This window comes from Besnoitia besnoiti, chromosome IV (assembly GCF_002563875.1).
Source record: "Besnoitia besnoiti strain Bb-Ger1 chromosome IV, whole genome shotgun sequence".
NCBI lineage: Eukaryota > Apicomplexa > Conoidasida > Eucoccidiorida > Sarcocystidae > Besnoitia > Besnoitia besnoiti.
This window is the reverse complement of record NC_042359.1, coordinates 3,894,592-3,914,588: the sequence shown is the minus strand read 5'-3', so window position 1 is coordinate 3,914,588 and position 19,997 is coordinate 3,894,592. Positions and strand designations below refer to the sequence as shown.

Here is a 19,997-nt window from a genome sequence, read left to right as displayed (position 1 = left end):
TCGTTTTGGTATTGAGGTATGTATAGCGCCCATTGCTTCGCTTGTTTTTCCGTATGCTGCTGGGTATCGCCAAGAAAAACTGGGTTCGGACAGCGAAGCATGCTACAGAACGCGGGCAGAATGTGCATGCATGAAAGGCTCTGCGCAGATGCACCTCATTCAATGTCTTAGTTATCTCAGTGGCTGGTTGAACTCGATGTCTGGTTTGAATTCAAGCCGGCTTGTGGGCTCCGTGACGCTGTCTACTTCTTTCTGAAGCGGGGGAGTTCCGTGGTTCTTCATGGTTTTTGCTGGATATGTTTGAGCTATGTGAGCTTTGATTTTCTCAGCGTCCTCCTCAATATGTTGTTGTTGTGTGGAAACAGACAATGCGCACTCCGATTCTCTTGGCTTCATCATCCCGTTTCTGGTGTTTTGCATCTCGCCCGCGAGCAAGGCGTTACACTGTCTGGGAGCAATCGTTGGTGGAATATCCTCGCACGCAAGAAGAATGACTGCATGTTGCGGTCGGACTCACGTGGTAGTGACGCTGTATGCGTAGGCGAGTTCCTCGTTCTATAACGGAGAGCGGCGGCTGGTGCACGTGGCGTCAACTCAACTGCCCGCGTTTTTGCTGTGTCAGTACGCTTCTCGGCCGCAAAAAAAATGACCGTGTCGCGTGCCGGCGGATTCTGTCGCACCGGCGAGGGCCCACGGACTCGGAAAAAAACGTTCGGCAAAAGCTCAAAATAAACGTTCTGTTGTACACACTGCGCTTGTTCGGCGTGGTGTTCAGAGTGCTCTACATAGCTACACTCGCATGCATAGTCCAGTCCGTTTCGACAGAGGAAGCAACCTACACTCATTGTAAGCTTCATGAAGCGCTAGAGGCGAAGCTGCATCGAGGATGAGCGGAATACACGTATCTTCTGGTTCCCCCCGGAATATATTTCAGTTTCCCGTTTGAACTTCTGTGCACCTCAGCGTGGTTCGACAGAGTTGCGAGACGGACACACAACCCCACACCGTCTACTAGGCGCGGTAGACGGATCGCCTCCCAGTGGAGTCTCCCCGCGCCGCTGATGGCCTTAATTTTTGAAACGCTGGCGCCTGGATAATCTGCCCTGTCATAACGGCAAACCCCGCTAACCCGGCAGGCTGGAGCCAGCGGTGTCGGCTTTACCGTCACTGCGCACGCGGATGTGTGAGCGCGAAATGCAGACGTCCAGGTGCATTGTGAGTGAGACGAAGCCTGAGATTTTCATTCCTGACCCCGATGGCAGGTCTCACAGGGGACACCTCTTAAGAAATAAGTGCGTGGTCGTATCCCCCCGCAAATACAATGAGATCCGTGCACACATGTGTCCGCACAGTTACACATTAGCACGCTACCTATGCATACACATACATAAATCTGTATATATGTCTAGGGAGGCACGCAATGAATCGCGCGTAGGGTAAGTTGTGCAAATACACGTGTATCTATGTCACCGTGCATGTGCCTTCAATCCTTGTGTGCATTCAACAATTCATAATAAGTGTTTTTTGAGAACAGATTCTACGGATCTACGCACAAGGAATATTCCACTTCGCAGTTCCTCCTGAGCACTCCCTGAAGATAGTTAGCTGCGAAGCGTACCGCCTGTCCTCGGCCCCACAGCGTCCTGCTGCCGAATTCGCAGACCGCCCCGACAGACGGAGGCGTCACAGAACGTAAAATCCCGCGATCGAAGAAGCTGAAAGCAGATCTGCGCAGGCGTCGCTCGTCCAATAGTGCGCCACAAGCGCTTCCCTTCCGGCGGCAGCACACTCTGAGCTCGATCTGCGGAAGTAGCGAGGATTGTTGCCGGCTTTGACAGCTGCCGGGGGCTTGTCGATCCTCTGCTCATGCCGACATCCCCCCTGTCGACAGTTCCTCCGTTACTCTCTTCTGCGCGACGCTCTTAGGCGCACCTGGGTCTCATGCGCGAGCCACGGACATCGGGTGGTTCCGGTTTTCCGAAATCGCTTCCCTGCCTGGCTGTTTTCCTCTTCGTCCAGAACATCCTCTGTCTCTCGTTAGTAGTACCGGAGGACGTTAGCGAGGATGACGACAACTGCTGCGTCGACGCCGACGTGCGTGAGGACGCCAGTGAGGATGCCGAATCGACTGCTGTTGCGGAAGAAAATGAGGAGAAGACCGAGAGCGGTGACGCAAGGGAGCGCGACGAACCCGTAAGCCAGCCCCACCATGGTGCTGAAGACAACCGCATGATACGAAGCATAGAAAAAGGAAAGCATGACCTGGCCTGCAGCTGACAGGCGAACGTCGACCTGCAGGACGCCCGGCGCGACGTGTGTCATCACTGGCGCGGATGGAGACGGGCACTTCTCGGGGTCTTCTTCATCAGTCATGTCCGGGGTCTGACGCAGATTTCCGTGCTCTCCTGCGCTGCCTCCTCTCCGCGGACTGCCACCACGGCAGTCGTCCATCTGCCGCTCCAGATCGAACGCCACGGGGGCTTGCGCGGCGACCGCTGCGCTGGAGAGTTCTTTGCCGGGGGCGTCTGCAGATCGCATGCCGATGAGCGTGGGCGACTGCGTGCTGACGCTATCGCTCACCGACAGCCTGACCTCGTTCCACTTTCCACTTTCTTCCTCGAGCCCACCGGGGGCAACACGCGACACGGAAGAGTTGTCTTGGCGCGAGGCTCGAGGGCCTTCCTGTGCTTCTGCCCCTGCGCGCGACCCCGCCGACGGGAGTCTCCCCTCCTCGTCCCCCTGCTCCGCCGCGCCCTGGTCTGCGTTCCCCTCCTGAGCCACATCGGTCGCGGCGATGACGCCGGTCACGGCCGCAGAGATATTTGGGACTCCAGAGGCCTTCGCCTCTTCGAAGGCGGAGCGGAGACGAGAGGGCGAGAGGGTGAAGGACGGCGCACGGACGGGATGCGTATTATCCTGAGCCAAAGGGGACAGCGGGACGGCAACAGCTGTGGCGCCGGTGCCCGAGTCCCGGCGCGCTTGAACGCACCAGGAGAGAAGGAGAGGGTCTGTCTCGCGCATGTAGAGAACTCCATTTGGAGCTGAAACGAAGACCGCCCCGCCGAACTCCCGGTAAAGGAACACTCGCCAAAACCACTCCTCCACTACGGGGTTTACGACGAAGAAGTAGAAGGCCCCGATAGCGAGGAGAGGAAAGGGGAGATCCAGGCCTTCAGAAAGAGAGTTCCTGCGAGCGCCCTCCACGACCTCCGCAAACCAGGAGCCACCCACAGCCTTCATAAAGAGGTACCCTGAGAAGAGCCCTACGACCGCGAGGAGACAGAAGCCGAGGCCCCACGGCCACTGATGCCTAAAGCGGCATCTCTGGATCTTCCAGACGTGCTTGTAGTACTCAAACGAGTGCTCAAACAGGTAGATGTACATCAAGGGGATGAACAGCATGCACAGCCAGTGCATCATAATCATTGCCAGGAGGACGTTGTGGAGACCGACGATGAAGAGAATCATACAGAAGAAGGGCGCGAAGCCTACGACGAGGAGTACCGGCACGGATAGGGCAACTGAAGCAGTAGGGACTAGAAAAGTAAGCCACGATCGCGAGCGCGAGCAACTGCGAGAAGGCGACAGAGGGGAGTAGTGCAGCTCTGGGTCGTCTGGCCCCCCCGGGGACGAGGGGGTTCCAGGACCGGCGTCGCCCTCGATGGAAGGGGCGGCGGTCGGACGGATCGACGACGGGCCCCAGTGCTGAGGAGACAGCGAGCACGGCCCCTGTGCCATGCTGGACGCGCAGGAGGGAGCCGCGACAGTCGGCGTCTCCCAAGCCTTCGCATGCGAATACGAGGAACGCGGAGAACGACCTGGGAACAGAAGCAGAAAGCAGCGGTAGAATGGACACGCGGCAAAACAATCATACACGAAACCTCAGACTGCACCGCGATCGTATCTGAACTGTGTAGATGCAGAAATGACGCCTCTACGAGTCTCGGCTTTACGCCTGTAGCTAAACCACAGGCAGAAGGCGGGTAAGGGCAACCCCGCAGATATCGTTGATTCAGCGAAGCAATATGATTTTTTCCGCAGGAATCCTAAGGCAGATGGGCAGCCAGGGATGTGAATTGCTGCTACACAGTCTGGAAAGGACAGGCAATGCTGCCGAAATCCAATTCTTCGACCTCGACCTGCAGAGATCGCCTTCCCACCCCAGTGCTGTGTGTGGTGGCGCACGCAAGAAACAAAGGGCCTCTATCCTATGTATTGTCAGCAACACACTGAGCCACGGAAAGGAGAAAGGTATCTTGCACTTACAGCGCAGTTCATCCATGGCTGTGTGTCTTTCGAGACAGAAAAGGAAAGGGAAACGTACGACGCTGCGAGTGGAACTTCGCGAGGGCCTTGACGTTTGGATCAGATCCTTCTGAATCCATTACGGGCCGAAGCATCGACACTGGTCATGGATGCACTGAAGTCAACATAGAACAATATTTGCCTTCCGCATGTAGTGAGAGGCAGACCGTGCTACCGTCACGGCGAGACAGATCTTCGCTCGCACACACCAGAGGAGAAAACGAATGCCTTTCCCAAGATAGGACACTCCTGCGTGTCAGGCACTTGGTATGACCATTGAGATCATCGCTAGCGCCGCGTTTAGACGGAAGACTTCCGGCAAAATGCTTGTGCCGATGAGAGATTGAAGAGGGGGTTGCCCTCATGTAGACGCCAAGATCAGAGGTGCGCAACAGGATAGCATTCCAGAGCTGGTTTTCGCAAGGAACGCCGCATAGTGGCCGCATCTTCCGACATCCGTGTCACTCTTTGCGAGGATTCCGCCGGAGCTGTGGAAAATTCAGCAGACTGCGTGGACTGGGGGTAAGAGGCGGGTTGCTCTTAAGGGTAAAGCGCGGGAGGAAACAATGTGCCCGACTGAAGGTTACCAGGGATGCAGTGGCAAAACAGGAGAACCGAAAAAGAAGGAAAGGACGGCTGCTGGTGTAGCTGCTGGTGGCGTGCGCGGGACTTGCTAGGCCTTTTCACAGAACCTTACACAGAGGACGGGAAACTGTCGGTGTGTGTGTCGATAAATCAAGCAGCGTTTTAGCTCAAGAGAAAAGACGTTCTGGCAAAGCTGCATGCCCGTTACCACCTTTGAACTGGTTCCGCAGTCCCTTTCGTTCCGGTAGATCTGACCAAAAGGCCAGCGTTTACGACCGGGCACTGCACATCTACAACAGCTCGAGGCGTGAAAAGCCAGCCTACAGATGAAGGGTGGAGACATCAAGATCCGATTCTACAGTGCTAGAAACTCAAATCCCGGTTCATCCGGAAATGGGCCAAACAGCTCGGACCATACTGGGGTGGTGTCATGTCTTAAGGATGAAAGAGACGGCCCACCGGCCGTCTCATTCCCGAAGCACATCTACCCAGCAATGAGACAACCAGCAGACGCCTCTCCAGCGTACGACCGACGCGAACAGTTCCAAGCTGTTTGGGAACCATCACGCAAATGTGTTTGGAAAGAATTAGCTTTGAGGCAATGCTGCAAGACAGTGATGTCTTAGGGAACGCCCATTTGTTTTGCAGTACCTCTCTGCCAGAAAGTCATCGCAGCTTGCCCGCCGGTTTTTTCACATGCAAAAAATCAGTAGCGCTCGGACTAGGGGGTCACGTGGGTCGAGGCGCAGAGACCGCCGACCTGCCTAACGGGGGAGCTAACCTTTTCCGCTTTCTCCTTTCTTTTTGGCAGATAGTGCTGGAGAAACTCCTTCTTTTTCTAAAACACATCCTGGGGCAATAGGGTAGCGGACGACAGGAAGATGCGCTCCACGGGAATCATAGCTAGCACAGCCTGCGTGCCCACGTAGCTGATGCTCGTGGGCTGTGAGTTATTTTCATGCAACAACTCTTCGCCATTAGAGAGAAGAGAAAAATCAATCAGTGGCATGCAAGGAAGAAGCGGTCGTTAGTGCCGTATTCGGTCTCGAAAGCATCGCAGACAGGTCAAGATATGTGCGGTGGGGGCGCAACGCTCAGAACTCTTCAGTTTGGGACACCTCCACTTCACTGCTTTCTCCGTCAATAAGGCCACTGCGCATCGCATTGGCGAACAAGAACATAAAACTGAAAGAATCTGCTGCAAAACAAAGTAAATGTGCATGCTTGATATGAGATGCTATCTGTCAGAAGTGTTGGGATTGCAGAAACCTGTCCAGCATTATCGTTTCCGTGCGCAAGCCTGTTGTCACAACCGAATATGCAGACGCAGGTATACAGATTCCAACATTGTATTTCATGCACACGTCCCAGCAGACTGAGGCAAGAAGCAGGAGGTGCATACAGACTAAGTTATGTGCTTCGGCGACGTGAACCGTGTTGACAGGGTGGAAGAAGGTAAAAGGACTTAAAGTATTTGTTTTCGACAGAGTTGTTGGGTGGTACGTTGCCCGGTTTCCGCAAACGATCACGAGTCTCCGGGAAAGGAAGGATCATAGGTTTCGCGATGTTCGTGGCGCTTGTGAAAAATCGGCAGTTTAGGTCGTCATCGCAGTGTCATGTCTCCGTTGATAGTTCTCACGTGTGATGGAAGTTGTAGGGTCGATCATGCTAGCAAATTTCCGCCCGAAGTAAGGTTGTTTCTTCTCCGACAGTTCCTGCTGCATGGCTACAACTTTTGGTCCCTGTTTCGCATGTAGGAAACCGGTTGGAATCACTGACAAGGTGGTTTTACGTGGTATGAGTACATCTCGTGGGATGCGCTCCCACCGAGTTCCCCTTAATGCCGGCGTGTAACGTTCCTCGATAGTCTCATGTCAAAGGCTTAGAAGGCTACCGTTGAGACTACTCTTCTTGTTCTACACTGTCCCTGACAAAGTAAAGTCGTGATGAAGCCTTTTATTGCCGATCGCTGAGGATGTTTTGTCTGTGACGTCTCCGCAAACTTTGGCAAATTTGTGGTTTAGGCCTCGGTTTTCTCTTTGCAGCGCAACACGATCTCACCCGAACATACCCCGACCAGATCCTTCTTGCCCCTGTAACTCTTGCTCATAAACGAAATGACAATTGCGTTGACACTAAGGGTGTAAGGTTCGCTCGTCGAGACCCACCGTGCAGCCGCCTTGTCCCCGTCAGGTTGATTTTACTTCGCAGTTGGTCCTCCATGGAGCCAAAACCGGCTCCTAATTCTCCAGTACCGTTCACGCTTTGACCGAAAGCGCACCACGTGCGTCTGACAGTATACGAGACCCCGCATTTATCATCTGCAGCGACGAGCAGTGGTATTCTTGACCCGTATTATCTCGTTCATTTGATGTATCTTTTATTTTCGTGTTTGGCTCCCGCAGCAAGAAGTTGCTGTTTAGGGAATTAGTGCTTTGTGACATAGATACAAGATATGCAAATAATTTCTTGTTCCTTATCAAGGAGTAGCCTTTGATATGACTTCTTGACCAGCACGACCTCTGGAAGGCGGCCAAGCTCACACTGTGTACTGTAGGGTCGTTGGAAAGCTTCGACCTTGATGAACGCATACTGATTAGACGCCCTTAAACACCCTTCCGTTTATTTTGTCTTCTTGACACAAGGATGCGCGTGAGGTGTGTCGACACCTAGCACAGAACGAAATACATTCTGATAAAGAATCATTCCACATGTGTGCATAAGGCCGGCAGTAGGTTGATCGGCAGGTTTTGGACTGCTGGTGTCCACTTATCTGTATGAGAAACCGAGTTTGACAGACAAAAGCTTCTACCACAGCATGTCTAGTGAATCCGTGAGAAAACCTTGAAAAATATAGTTCGTGGTCCTGTGGTCTTGCGCTCAAGAACGTCGGGGCATTGTCTTGTATTGTTGATTCCATTTACTTGGCCACCATGCTGACCCCCCCGTCGCCTTTTCCCCGCGAAGCCACGTCCTTCCCTAATCCGGAAGCGGCGCCGTTTTGTTATTCGCCGTCTTACCCTCCTCCTCCCGCGGCTAGTCCGCTTTCTTCTCCGTCCCCATTTTCATCTTCTTCCGGGCCTCTATTGTGTGCCTCGTCCTCGTCATACACTGCAGCGTTTCCCACTCCTGTAGAAGCGTACCAGAAAACATCTCAGTCCTCTTGCCCCCCGTCTCCCCCTCCAGTTCTGCCCTGGCAGCAGCGCCGTAGCCCTGCTCCTTCTTATCCTTTTGGCAGGATATCGTCACGAGGGGTGTCAGGTTTCAGCCACGCGTTCAAGCACCAGCAGTCTCGCACCTCCGTCAGCAGCCACGGCCCCCAGGGTCGCCACCATGGAACTCCCACGTTGACAAATAGTAAATTTGCAAAGGGGGGCAACGGCAGCAGTGGCGGCACCAGCAGTCCACCACTGCAACAGCCACACCAAAAGAAGCCTACTCCAATAGCACCTTCAGCTCTAGTTATCCACAGTAAGCCATACGGACTTTTCGGTCCCATACCTAAGCATGTACTGAAGGAGGGATATAAACAGCGTATCGCGGGCGTTGATGTACTGCGTCTTCCCGATGGCACAATCCTTCCACGCATAGATGGAAGCAGTCTACAGCAATTGTTACACACCAACCCTGGGGAGTTTCCTAAGCTGGAAAAAATTCTGACGGAATGCGTCACGTTTCTCTACAATGAAGGAATCAAACCCTTTGCGGGTGAGATCGCACACCAAATGAGGAAGCGCACAGAAGGAGGCTCCTGGCTACCAAGCGAGGTAGTTGCGCTCGCTGTCGCCGCAAGTGACGTCATTCCTCAAGTGGAACGAAGAGTTAAAGGGGAAGACGGGTGGGTTGTACTCCTGAGGGAGGGACTTGCTCCAGAGTCGTTCGACGGATTTGTTGACACCCGGGCCCGAGACGACTGCTATAGCGCTGAACAATGGCTGGAGTTCAACAGGTGCGCAGGGGCCACGTTCGGGTTCGCAAACACGTGTCACTGCATATGCATATATATATATATATATATATATATATAGTTATTGAACTTGGATCCCAAGGTGAGACAGTGTCTACATTATATTTCTTCGACCTGTGATCTTTTTGCACGCGACACCGCATGTTTGCGAATGGCTTGTCTACGCCTACGCTGAATAGAGGCCCTCATCGCGATACGAACCAAAAGAGGATCGGACAGTATCTATCTTTATAAAGTAGTGAAGCACTCACACACGCTGTTCACCACACTGCCGCTCTTGTTTGCGGACTTCACTCTTGCAAGTGTTGGTTGTCCCTGTTCCGTCGTCGTCAGGTACTTCATTGAGAAGATGCGTAACTCATCAAACGCCGAAGACGGCGGTAGCTTAAAGGCGCCCGTATTCACGGAGGGCCGATACGCATTAGCCGAACGCCTTCGTCAGGAGATTCCCATGTTCAAAGACATGAAACTTGCACATCTTATTCGGATGGTCCAGCTTGCCTCTTGGAAGAAATTGCTTACTTATCGAGATAAGGCTCTTGTGCCGGTTGCCGCGTGCCCAGTCGCAGCAAAAGAATTTGTTCAAAGAAATTCTCTGACGACCCCTGGATCTCCTGAATCCATGAATACCTTAGCCACTGTCGATCACTTACTCTGTGCCCTTGGACGGATCGTCGATCCTGAACCTACTGGAATCTTCCTTGCTCAAGTCAAAGACCTTGTTCGCTGGACGACATACGAGAGACTGGATTGTATGGTCCTTGGGCATACAAAATTACAGGATTTGCTTCTTTCAGAACCCTTCAACCGCTATTATCGGCTATACACGCCTGAGGGGAATGAACACTGCACCTACGTCCAGAGTACAAGGTATCCACTGCCTTGGGGTGCAGTGCTGCATACAAGATCTTCGACGTTGTGGGACCGGGAGACGTGCCCTATGGAGCCTCCCAGTTCTCAGTATCTAACAAACCCGTTTCTTGCTTCTTGGGAACAGTGCCCTTCTGTCCCATCCGTTGTGTCGTTGTCAACACAGTGGCAGGACACGCTTTTCACCGTCCACAGCAACGAAGAAGAGCTCTTGGCCATGGAAAATAGTAGAAACGGACAGAAAGTGGACGATGCCAAATCTGTCGACAAAAATAAAGAATCGGAGCAACCAAGCCTTTGTGAGCTGGAAAAGATAAACCGAGCAACTGAGTACAACTTCGGCTCCTCGTTGTTTTCACTTACGGCAGAAGAAAAGGCAGCCGGAGACAAAGACCCCATCCTACCCTCCCCGGTGCAGGCAGCGGTCTTCCCTACGTGCGGGTATCGCCAACGCCTTGTTCCCCATATTTCGACGAGAGAGGACGAAAGCGATATCCACATAGCAACACCGCCCGAGACGTCTCCGCAAAAAACCTTCGCCTCCCCAGCGAAGGCAGAGGAAGAAAGCGATGTTACTTTCAAATGGGTTGAGGACGATATCACACGGCTGATTGAAGGAGACTGTTCTCGTCTTTCGGTAGTTTGCGGAAAAAGGAAGAAGGCGGATATGTCGCCCTCGAACGCTGACGATGATGACGGGAATAGCGAGCTTGTAGAGACCACACATACCGATCCTGAAGAGCACGCAGGACGCCTCACTGATTTGTCCTCTTTGTTCGCTGAACCACTTCTCCTTCTGGTACCCTCCTCAATTGAGCCGCTTGCATCAAGCAGTTTGTTGCAGTACACTTGTGCCGCCACTCATGAAGAAATGAGCCTTTTTGGGCGGTCGAGCGAGAACTACAAGGTGGGCTGCCATGAGTCCCTGGATGTCTGGTGTCCGGATGTCTCGCTGTCGTGTGTTCCCACGGAGGGGGACGCTTCATTCTCAATGAGAGGAGTGTGCGCGTCCGACATGGATGGATCACTACTATTCTCGTCTGCCGGCAATGCTCCAAAGATACCGCAGAAAGACCGAAGTCTCGAGAAAATGCCTCCGGAGAAGTCCGAGACTGCCATGGGGAGGCATCTCGCCACTGTGTCCCCTATCACCAGTGGAGGCGACGACTTGTGCTGCGCCCACTCTAATTGGGAGCGGAAGAGAGACGAGAATACAGGAATCACGAAAACGGGAGACTCAGGCGTGACTGGTACCTGTGCGTCTGAACGTATTTCTCAAAAGAAGTCAGAAAACGCGTGGGGTTCTATAACCAGTGGAACGGCTGAGGCTATTATGACGCTTTCCTGTCTTGTGCCTTCATTTTTATTCGGAGCTGCATCTACGACATTTTATTCGGAAGACGAAGACTCGGCCGCAAAGACGCCTTCCACATCGTGCGACGGTCAGTATTCACTTCCAAGCCCTCCAAATTTGCACGAGGTCATTGGTGAGGAACTGGGAACCGGGAGGAAAACCACACCACAAAAAACACGTAAAGCGGAAACTTCTTTCTCCTCGGACCACATCGGTCTGGATTTTTCAAAGGCGGGGTGACTGTGCTGACAGCGGCAAGATGGCTGGGGGACGTGCCTACACCCACCTACGCGCCAGGGACAAAGAAACTCCTGCCGGAGAAATTTATCCTCAGGAGTACTCACTCACTACGCCAGACTTGTGGACGCGCTCGAGGAATAGGATTTCGGTTCCTATACTGAACTCCCATGTATTTAGAGCTGCTCCGCGGGTATGGGGCGTATGCTTTGGCAGCGGTAATTTACTTCCCTTTAAGTCAAGAGACGGTAACACCGTGCGCAGATTCGCACGAAACGAGGCAATAGTTGTCTGGAAATCTGCACCTCGATAGCCGGGAGTGGCTGGCGGAATTGAGCAAGAATCATTTGTCTGCATGTTTTGTCAGTCACGTGCGTGTCGTTCTGAAGCCATAACGGGCTTCCGAATCGCTACTTGCTACGCAGCCGCTCGTGGCAGCATTTGTAGTATTGTGTATCCCGTTTTCCTCAGGGGCCTGAGACAACGTGTTCTCTGTGTCGTCACTTTCAACAGGTACGGGAAATCGTTTCGAGTTTCCGAATCCCTACCACTGCGGCCCCTCGCATGCATGCCTCGTCGTCTACACGTTTCCAGTTCGTTGCCCTCGCACCACAGATACGGAATATCATGCGGTGACAAAGTACCACATGACTACCCAGCGACATGGATCGTCGTTCTGCCGGCGGTTATTAGCGTCAGCCCGGGCTGGTGACATGTTAGCTTGTATAAACAAGACACAGCATCCACTTGATGCGTTAGAGAAACATGTTACCAGGCGCAGTGCAACGGCGTGTAAAAAGCTGTCTCCGCAGGCCCGGAGGCAGTCGGGGTACCATCGCCGTCTTCATCGTTTTGGTAGTCTTGAGTTAAGACAGCCTGTAACAGAGCTGTCAACCCCTCCCCCCCGTGTCGGCAGAAATACTGCGTTGTACATGCCAGAGGAGACGGATGGCCTCTTCGGGAATCGAATGTTTTTTCGTAGAGAGCTCCGTCCTGTTTCAGGTAGCGGAAGGGGGCACTATGGGCGACGGTTGATCAGAGTTTGTGAAACGACATATCATTCGCCACTGACAAACCATATGTGCACCGCATATTGTCTTAACAGCTCTACTTCAATGATGTACACACTTGCAAAGGGAGCAGGCCTGGTCACATGCATGCGGCAATCATGGTCACCGGTACAAGTACCGTGAACCACGACCTACAAGCGTACTTGGGACAGACTCATACGAAGCTTACGTCAGCAGTCTCCGGATGGAGGCGTCCACCATCAGGTACAGAAGAAAACTTCAAGAAAAAAGCACAAGCGCTCGAGGCCTACATACGCAGAGAACATCTGACATCAGCCAGTGACCTTCATTGAGGGCGTGAAGCAAACATTGGATACCCGACGAGGGAAAAACTGGTTTTCTTATTAGCATAGCCACCTGTGGGAATCGAACCAACGACCTTTTGATTACGAATCAAATGCACTACCAATTATGCTAAGGTTGCTTTCCTGAAACCGAAAAAATCAGGGGAACGAACCGTCATACCACGGGGCACTCAATCAACCCGGCACGTATATATAAGCAAGTGACTTCGAGCCGCCTGTGGGAATCGAACCCACGACCTTTTGATTACGAATCAAATGCACTACCAACTATGCTAAGGCGGCGATTACGCAGTACCGGCGGTGCCTACCCATCGATACTGCCTTTGAACGGCAAACGGCACCTCCGAGCACCGCTGCCTTCGAAGAGCACGCCTCGTTGCATATTCGTCCCCCCTTTTCAACAACTCTCGTTTGAGACAGAGAGAGGAACCCGCTCACTGCCACCGAAAACTCAGACACGGGGATGCTGTTAGCCCGCGCCGCAGGCCTCTGACGCTGCGGTCTTCTAGTAGCAGGAGTCCAATGCAAATCAGTATATATTTCGACAAAGTTGAGAAAGCCTGAAGCTATTGATTCGTCTTCTCAACTCCCTACAACCTGGGCATCCATTTAAGGAAACAAGATTCGCGTGGACTGCCAATTCTCAGCAAACATATCACACGGCCAGGTCCGTTGAGAAACGTTTCATCATCTGCTCCGTTTATGCGTGGCCGTAAGCGCGCAGCACTTTTCAGGAGTGGCTGTGTAGAAGGGGTGCGTATGGTTGAGTCCTGTTCTTTGATTAATTAACGTTCCAACAACGACCGAAGAGACGAGGTCAACGCCCTCTAGGAAATGGAGACAAGTAGAATATCTAGCGTCTCCCCCAAGTACCAAACTCTCGCATCATCTGGCCCGTCTCTTCGATACAAGAGAAATAACGGCCAAGCAAACTCCATCCTGCACTCGCCAGTTCCGTAGGTCCTGCCAAATCCAAATATCGGATCAAGCGCGACAGAGACAAAAACTTTTTTTCTCTACCGCGGAATACGCGCGAGCGCGGTCTGCAGGATGCTGGAGGGTTTTGATTCAGTTCTAAAAGTCAACGTAGCACACAGGAAGCGTGCGAGGATGGCTGCGCGTTTTGAGAATAATGTCTCCGCGTAGCACTGAAGTCCGTTTCCAAACGCGGGGAATGCAACAGACAGGTGCATTTCCCTTTGATCTCGATGAGCTCCTCTTTGACGTCACCCCATCTAAAGGAGTAACGCAGACGGACGTGTTTCTAGAAGAGTGGCGAAATCCTGAAAGAAACGCGACCCACACAGCAAAATAAGCAGCGTCCTATTCACTGTGACGAAGAACCCTACCCGGATTAGCCCGCAGAGCGCACGCCAACTCGCTTGCCAATCAAGCAGTCCCCCCGCACCCTCCGTCACGGCTTCTCTCTTGTTTGTTCGCTGTTGCACTCTTACCTCGAGGAATGCAGCCGCATGAGATCCGTATATGTGGCGGTGGTCGCACGTGACGGTCACGGTCATCCGACGACGAAGATCAAGTCGGGACGCCGAGGCCTCTACGGCACCTGTCTTCCGGGCGAATGGGACAGTCTCCGTTGCTCCGATGGCCATGATCGTTCCGACGCCGGTTGGCAAGACGGCGTCAAATTGGCTGACGCCAAACATACCCAGGTTGCTGATGTAGAACGTGCCTGTGCTGTTTTCAGCCGGAGTCAGGCGACGCTTCCTCGCCTTATCGACTAGACCTGACCAGTCTTTGGCCAGCTCAAAGACCGATTTCGTGTTAACGTCGCGAAGGACAGGAGTCAGAAGACCTCCGTCGATGGAAACTGCCATTGCCAAATTGACCGTGCCCGGATGCCTACATCAAAGCAAGCACAGGACAGAAAGACAAAAGTAGGCTGTCGACGACGACATTACTGAGGGGCAGAAACATCTACCCCTATGATTTCATTGCCGCGCCGACCTGTTCGTATGCACGGCAGCACTGCACAAAGACAACTGCATATATATGTATGTCCGTTCGCGCCGCCTCCCACATACGGTGTCAATCGCGAAAGCCGACGTCTATGCGGTTTGATGCGAATCTGAATACGCACGCCACCATCAATGCGTTCTACGACGAGTGGCCCTATGCCAACGTTCTTTCGGTTCCTTGGCGCCTTGCCGCACCCAGCGCAGCTTGATCGCCGACTACGGCATGGCCTGAGATTAACGCGAGTGGCGGGTCGAGACATGATACTTCTGAGTAGGAAGCGCGGCCACCTTCTCCCGACACAAGACGATGTCTTCTTCACACGTTCGCGGCGCAAACTAGCTCTGGCGACGGCTTACTGGATGACGCCTCCGTCGCGGGGGTTGAATGCAGCATTCATGATCGGGTGCTTCTGCAGGGTGAGAGCGACAGCTTTAGCCAGGAGGACACTCATTGTCACCGGAGGATGCTGGACCGCGTCCTCGCCTTCCGCGGCGACCGCAGCTGCGTTTTGCTCCGCCACGACCTGCTTCAGCTCGTGAAGCAGCGCCTCGAGCTTCTCCACATAAATGCCTCGCGAGACTCTGAAGGCAAACAGAAGGCTATAGAGACACCGTCACGTTAGGAGCGGGGTTTGATTAACCAGGCCTGCGTGCGACACGCTCCCAAAACACCTGCACACTAGATTACACAGCTGCCGCTCAAGTAGCAGAGTTCTCACTTTGGCATCCATCTGCCACACGCATGTAACTGTGGGACGCCTCTTGGCGCGTCGAGATATTCTCGTATTTCCGATGCTCGTTTGGCGCGCGAAATTGATCTCAGGGTGAGGCCGCGTGCCGTGTGTTGCCTCACCTGAAGACAGGAACGTTCACTGTTGCTTCCATGTTCCTGGCGATAGCCTTCTGCATTGTATCGAGCGCGACCGACCCGGTTGGAGGGACGCCTGACATGCGTTCAGTCGTTTTCCGTGCCTCGCCTGTCACTCCGGCGAGGATGGTGGCCTCTTCAGAGGGGAGTTGGAGGTGACGGCGGACGTCGGCCGCTGTGATGCGCCGATTCGTTCCCGTCCCTCTGTAGAGCAAAACAAGGAGACGGAGACAGCTACGCGAAAAGCACATCAGCGACGGCGTGCGGGGGGGAGGCGGGGAGGGGGAATGAGAGTGGAAGCACGCAGCAAGAACAGGGGCGACGTAGCGTCGGGAGAGAAAGCGAGAAGAGCGCAAGAGCTTGGTGTGCCATAAACAAGGCAACTTTGAGGGTAGAGGAACGACGGATGGCAATCCCGTCAACTACACGGGCGACGCACGTGCCTGCATGCAGAGGAGGGAATATGTCGCGCCACTGCAGAGAGAGACATGCGACAAAGTTGCCGTCAATATAATCATATGCAGGGAACGACGCGCCAGACAGCAAAGTCCCCGCGCTGAAGCTCGGGCAGGTGTAGGTGGCAACGCGTAAGACCCTTACCTGACTTCCTCCAAGTTAAGTTTGTGTTTCTTCGCTAGTTCACTGGCGTTGAAAGTGGCAAGCGGCAGCCCAGATGGATCTCGCGCTACACCTGTGGCTGACGTCCGGCTCCCACGGGGGTCCTGAACAACGAAGTGCAGGTTACCCAGAGGGAAGCACCCAGCTGCAACTCCACACACTCTCGAGCTTGCCCAGCAACACCGACGGGAAACCTCCCGATGCAGCAGTGTGAGCGTCCACAGACGTTGGAGAAGGTGCCATCGGACACACGGTTGGGATGTCAAGGTGTTGGTGAGCGCCGCGAGCCCGCTCAGACCACATTTAGAGTCGCGACAAAAGGACTCACTGTCTTTTCAGCAGCCCCTGCGTGGCCGCCACCGTAGGTGCTGCAGACAACAGCGGAGGCAGAAAGCGAATTCGCGACGTGGAGGAACGCGAGTTGGCCTCTTCGCCCTCAACCCCAAACCAGTTGCATAGCAAGTCCCCCGCCAGGCGCAGAAAGTCAAACAGCGGACGCTATTCTTTCCTCCCCCGAAGTTTTCGATCCGTCGTCCTCGTCCCTACCTGACTGCTCTCTGCAGATACGGCGGCGGCGCCTGGGCGACGCGCAGGGTGTGCGGCGGAGGGACTCTGAGGTTGACGCGGTCCATCAGGGCCTGCTGGATTTGAGGCTTCTCCTGGAGGGCGGCGGCAGTAGCCGGCAGCGTGTCTTGGATGCGCCGAAGCAGCTCTTGCTGCAGATCGGCTCCAGTCAAGCCCCCGGGCAGCTGATCTTTCACGTCTTGGTCTACAGGCGGAGCCGTCCAGCTCTCCAGCGCCGCGGTGTGCCGCCTAAACGCCTCCGTGCGAACCCCCGTAGCACTCAGTCCCCTCGGCTCCTGAGCAGCGGGCGACGCTCGAGCAGCCGCTGCAGGCGAAGACGCGGGAGAGGAAGGAAGGGCGACCGAAGGTAGCGGGGAGGCGGGGGGCGACGGCGAGAGAGCGCGCGGAGACGCGGCCTGCTTGAGGGCCTCCTGCACTTTCGGGACGTCATCCTTGGAGGGCACGACAATGGCCACAGTCTGGCCCACAGGCGCAGATTCGCCTTCTTGAACAGTTATGGCAGCCAAGTAGCCTTCTTCAAAACATTCCACATCCATATCGGCTTTGTCGCTCTCGACCACCATCAAAGTATCGCCGACCTGCGAAACACAGGACACCACACAAGAGACAATTATCTGCGTGGGGTGCCTGGGCGTGTATTTCTCTCCAGTCAAGTCGGTGCCAGGAATGCTCCTCCCCTGTCGACTGCATGAATTGCCCCTTCAATTCATGCATTCCACTATCGCATCCCTGATTGCGATAGCTGCCTTGCGATGTCTGCGTCACGGCCGCCGAAGGCATCGAGTGGGATTCATTCCCCAGCAGCTGTGGCGGCAACCGAGGGGCGGCAGTCCTAAATGACTCACATGCACTTCGTCTCCCACGGCCTTGTTCCACTTGGAGATTTTGCCGCTGGTCATCGTGGAAGAGAGTGCAGGCATGAAGATTTCCTGAGTGCCCTCGGGCATTCTGGACGGATTCTCGATTGCCTCGCCAAAGGACGAAGGCGAAGCTGAGACCTGCTGCTTGAAAGCAGAGGCAGACTCGGCATCTGCGGCCAGGTATCCTACGACTGTGCCCAGAGACGTCGACACGCCTGCGCCCACCGCGATGTGCGCCAAGACACCTGAGAAAAAGTTGCAAAGGAAAACACGAGAAAACTGCAAATCAGGGAATTTGAACACCTAGCATACAGAAACACGCAACTCAGCGGGCACACGCAGCGACGCGAGGCAGCAAATGAGAACGCCTATGATGAAAACCAAGAGGACGGAGAGCCCACAGTGGAGGGGCGTTGACTTCCGCAAGCACTGGATTCGTGGGGTGATGAAGCACGTGCCTCAGTTGCAAGTTTGGAAGGAGAAAAGGATTTCGTGGCCAGTCCTAGGCAGAAGACCTCAGCAGCAGAGGCACTGAAGTCGCCTACCGTCGTGGGGCGCCTCCACGTCCATATCGGCTTTGTCGCTTTCCACGATGAACAACACTTCGCCCTTCTTCACGCGGTCGCCTTCTTTCTTTTTCCAGACAGCAATATGCCCCGTCTTCATGCTTGGAGACAACGAAGGCATAAGCAGCTCGCTGACCGGCGACGGCGTCAAAGACGATGTACCCGAAGAGAGAATGGACATTCCTTTGTCTTGGATTAGCGGAATGTCTTCCTCTCGCTCAGCCAGCAGCCCGACAGGAGTGCCGACCGGAGCGGCTTCGCCTTCGCGTACCAGGTGCGTAGCCACAAAACCTGCAGACGCGGCAAAGGACAAAAGAACTGTCTCTGAAAAATGGCACGTTCGACCCGTTTTGCGCAGCAGGCGTCGATGCCCATTCAGCCATGTCACGCATTTTCTGAGTCCGTGACTCCAACAGAAAAGCGCAACAACTCGCTCTGCCCCGAACAGAACAGGCGGAAGAGGCACGCGATAGACAAGGGTGCCGACGCAGACGGAGGCGGCCGCCGCAGGCGGCCCACAGACGCCAGTCCCGAGAATGGGAGTAGGGGGGCGAAATAAGGCGAAGACGAATTTGAGCAACCATGAATGCAGGGAACACCATTCGCGGGCACCTCAGAGGGACAAAGAAACGAACAACAGCACGGAATTACAGCGCATGCGGCGAGTCGCGTGACTACATAGGCCACAGGCTGCCACAAGAGTCAACCTGAAAACGCAGAGGCGGAGAGCAGACCGACACCGTCCCAGCCTTCTCCCTCTCCACGTATCTGCACCAGCAGATAGCAGCTAGCAGTCTAGCTGACGACGACGACAAACCAGTCTCCGCGCACTCACCTATACGTATACTATGAAAATATATATGGATGTATACAGAAAAACACATATATATATATATATATATATTCCTGCTCACCGGAGTCGAATGCCTCGACATCCATATCGGCTTTGTCGCTCTCCACTACCATCAGCACATCCCCAGGCTGCGGACAAACACATGAAGAAGACATCCAAGGATGGAGCGAAGGGCGTCGAACAGACCGACAAAGTATCACGCGAACATCCCGTAAGGGATCAGAACGCGGCATGCACTCTCGCATCTCGCAGCGGCGATGGCAATTCCTACATCGATTTCGCGGTGGACGGGCCCCGGCGAATCTTCGCGGTCTCTCTTGTCGCCTCTTTCGAATCCAGGTGCCTCGCTTGGCGCTCGAAGCCCCGTAGAGCCCTTACCTCGACGCGATCTCCCACTTGCTTTGCCCACGACACGATCTTCCCCTCCTTCATCGTGCTGGACAGCGCAGGCATCAGGATCTCCTGGACTGCGCCCGCGAGCTCGCCAGAGGCGCCGGCGTGCAGCCGACTCAGCCCTCCTCGTGACCCGTCCGCGCTGCCGCCCCTCTCGCTCGCGTACAGCGACTGGACCGGCTGCGTGGCGCCTTCGCGTCTCTTCCGCCTGCCCTGAAGGGGCGTAGAACACGTGGGCGGCGCGGCGCGTGGCCTACGAGCCGATGAAGAGCTCGAGGCGAGGACTGTGCTGCTGTCGCTGGCGTTTTGGCACGTGGAAGACGAGAGAGAGACATGCGGACTGACGGAGATGAACGCCGCCGTCCGGGAAGACGCGAGCGTGTTGGGCGACGGCGGCTGGGACAGCTGGAGACCAGCTGCCGAGAAGAAGGCCGAAGCCAGGCATAGAAGCGCCACGAGGGACACTCTACACGCGGGAGGCGACGCGTGAGGCCGTCGACGCTGAGTTGCATAAAGAAGACGAGACGCGAAACACTCGCAAACAGAGGCGCGTGGGGGGGCGGTTGCGGTCGCCATTTTGGAAGC

The 19,997-nt window shown here is 54.6% G+C and overlaps 3 protein-coding genes and 2 non-coding genes across 5 annotated transcripts; 1 reads left to right on the top strand and 4 right to left on the bottom strand.

Moving 5' to 3' along the window:
- Nucleotides 1-2,037: 2,037 nt before the first annotated feature.
- BESB_056600 (uncharacterized protein) lies at nt 2,038-3,738 on the bottom strand (the record flags this gene model as incomplete). The annotated part of the gene is made up of 1 exon (XM_029364095.1): nt 2,038-3,738. The coding sequence occupies one exon, from the start codon at nt 3,736-3,738 to the stop codon at nt 2,038-2,040; it is 1,701 nt and encodes a 566-aa protein (XP_029220018.1).
- Nucleotides 3,739-7,823: 4,085 nt separating this feature from the next.
- Nucleotides 7,824-11,321, top strand: BESB_056590 (uncharacterized protein; the record flags this gene model as incomplete). Its single annotated transcript, XM_029364094.1, has 2 exons — nt 7,824-8,839; nt 9,191-11,321. The coding sequence occupies 2 exons, from the start codon at nt 7,824-7,826 to the stop codon at nt 11,319-11,321; spliced, it is 3,147 nt and encodes a 1,048-aa protein (XP_029220017.1).
- A 1,418-nt stretch (nt 11,322-12,739) lies between these two features.
- Nucleotides 12,740-12,812, bottom strand: BESB_057860. The gene has a single exon. It is a non-coding gene; the product is annotated as a tRNA-Thr (tRNA).
- A 90-nt stretch (nt 12,813-12,902) lies between these two features.
- BESB_057850 lies at nt 12,903-12,975 on the bottom strand. The gene has a single exon. It is a non-coding gene; the product is annotated as a tRNA-Thr (tRNA).
- A 953-nt stretch (nt 12,976-13,928) lies between these two features.
- On the bottom strand, nt 13,929-19,988 carry BESB_056580 (pyruvate dehydrogenase complex subunit PDH-E2; the record flags this gene model as incomplete). The annotated part of the gene is made up of 11 exons (XM_029364093.1): nt 13,929-13,976; nt 14,148-14,553; nt 15,027-15,251; nt 15,523-15,741; nt 16,138-16,259; nt 16,484-16,523; nt 16,702-17,318; nt 17,586-17,845; nt 18,146-18,457; nt 19,081-19,147; nt 19,398-19,988. The coding sequence occupies 11 exons, from the start codon at nt 19,986-19,988 to the stop codon at nt 13,929-13,931; spliced, it is 2,907 nt and encodes a 968-aa protein (XP_029220016.1).
- Between the last annotated feature and the right edge of the window lie 9 nt (nt 19,989-19,997).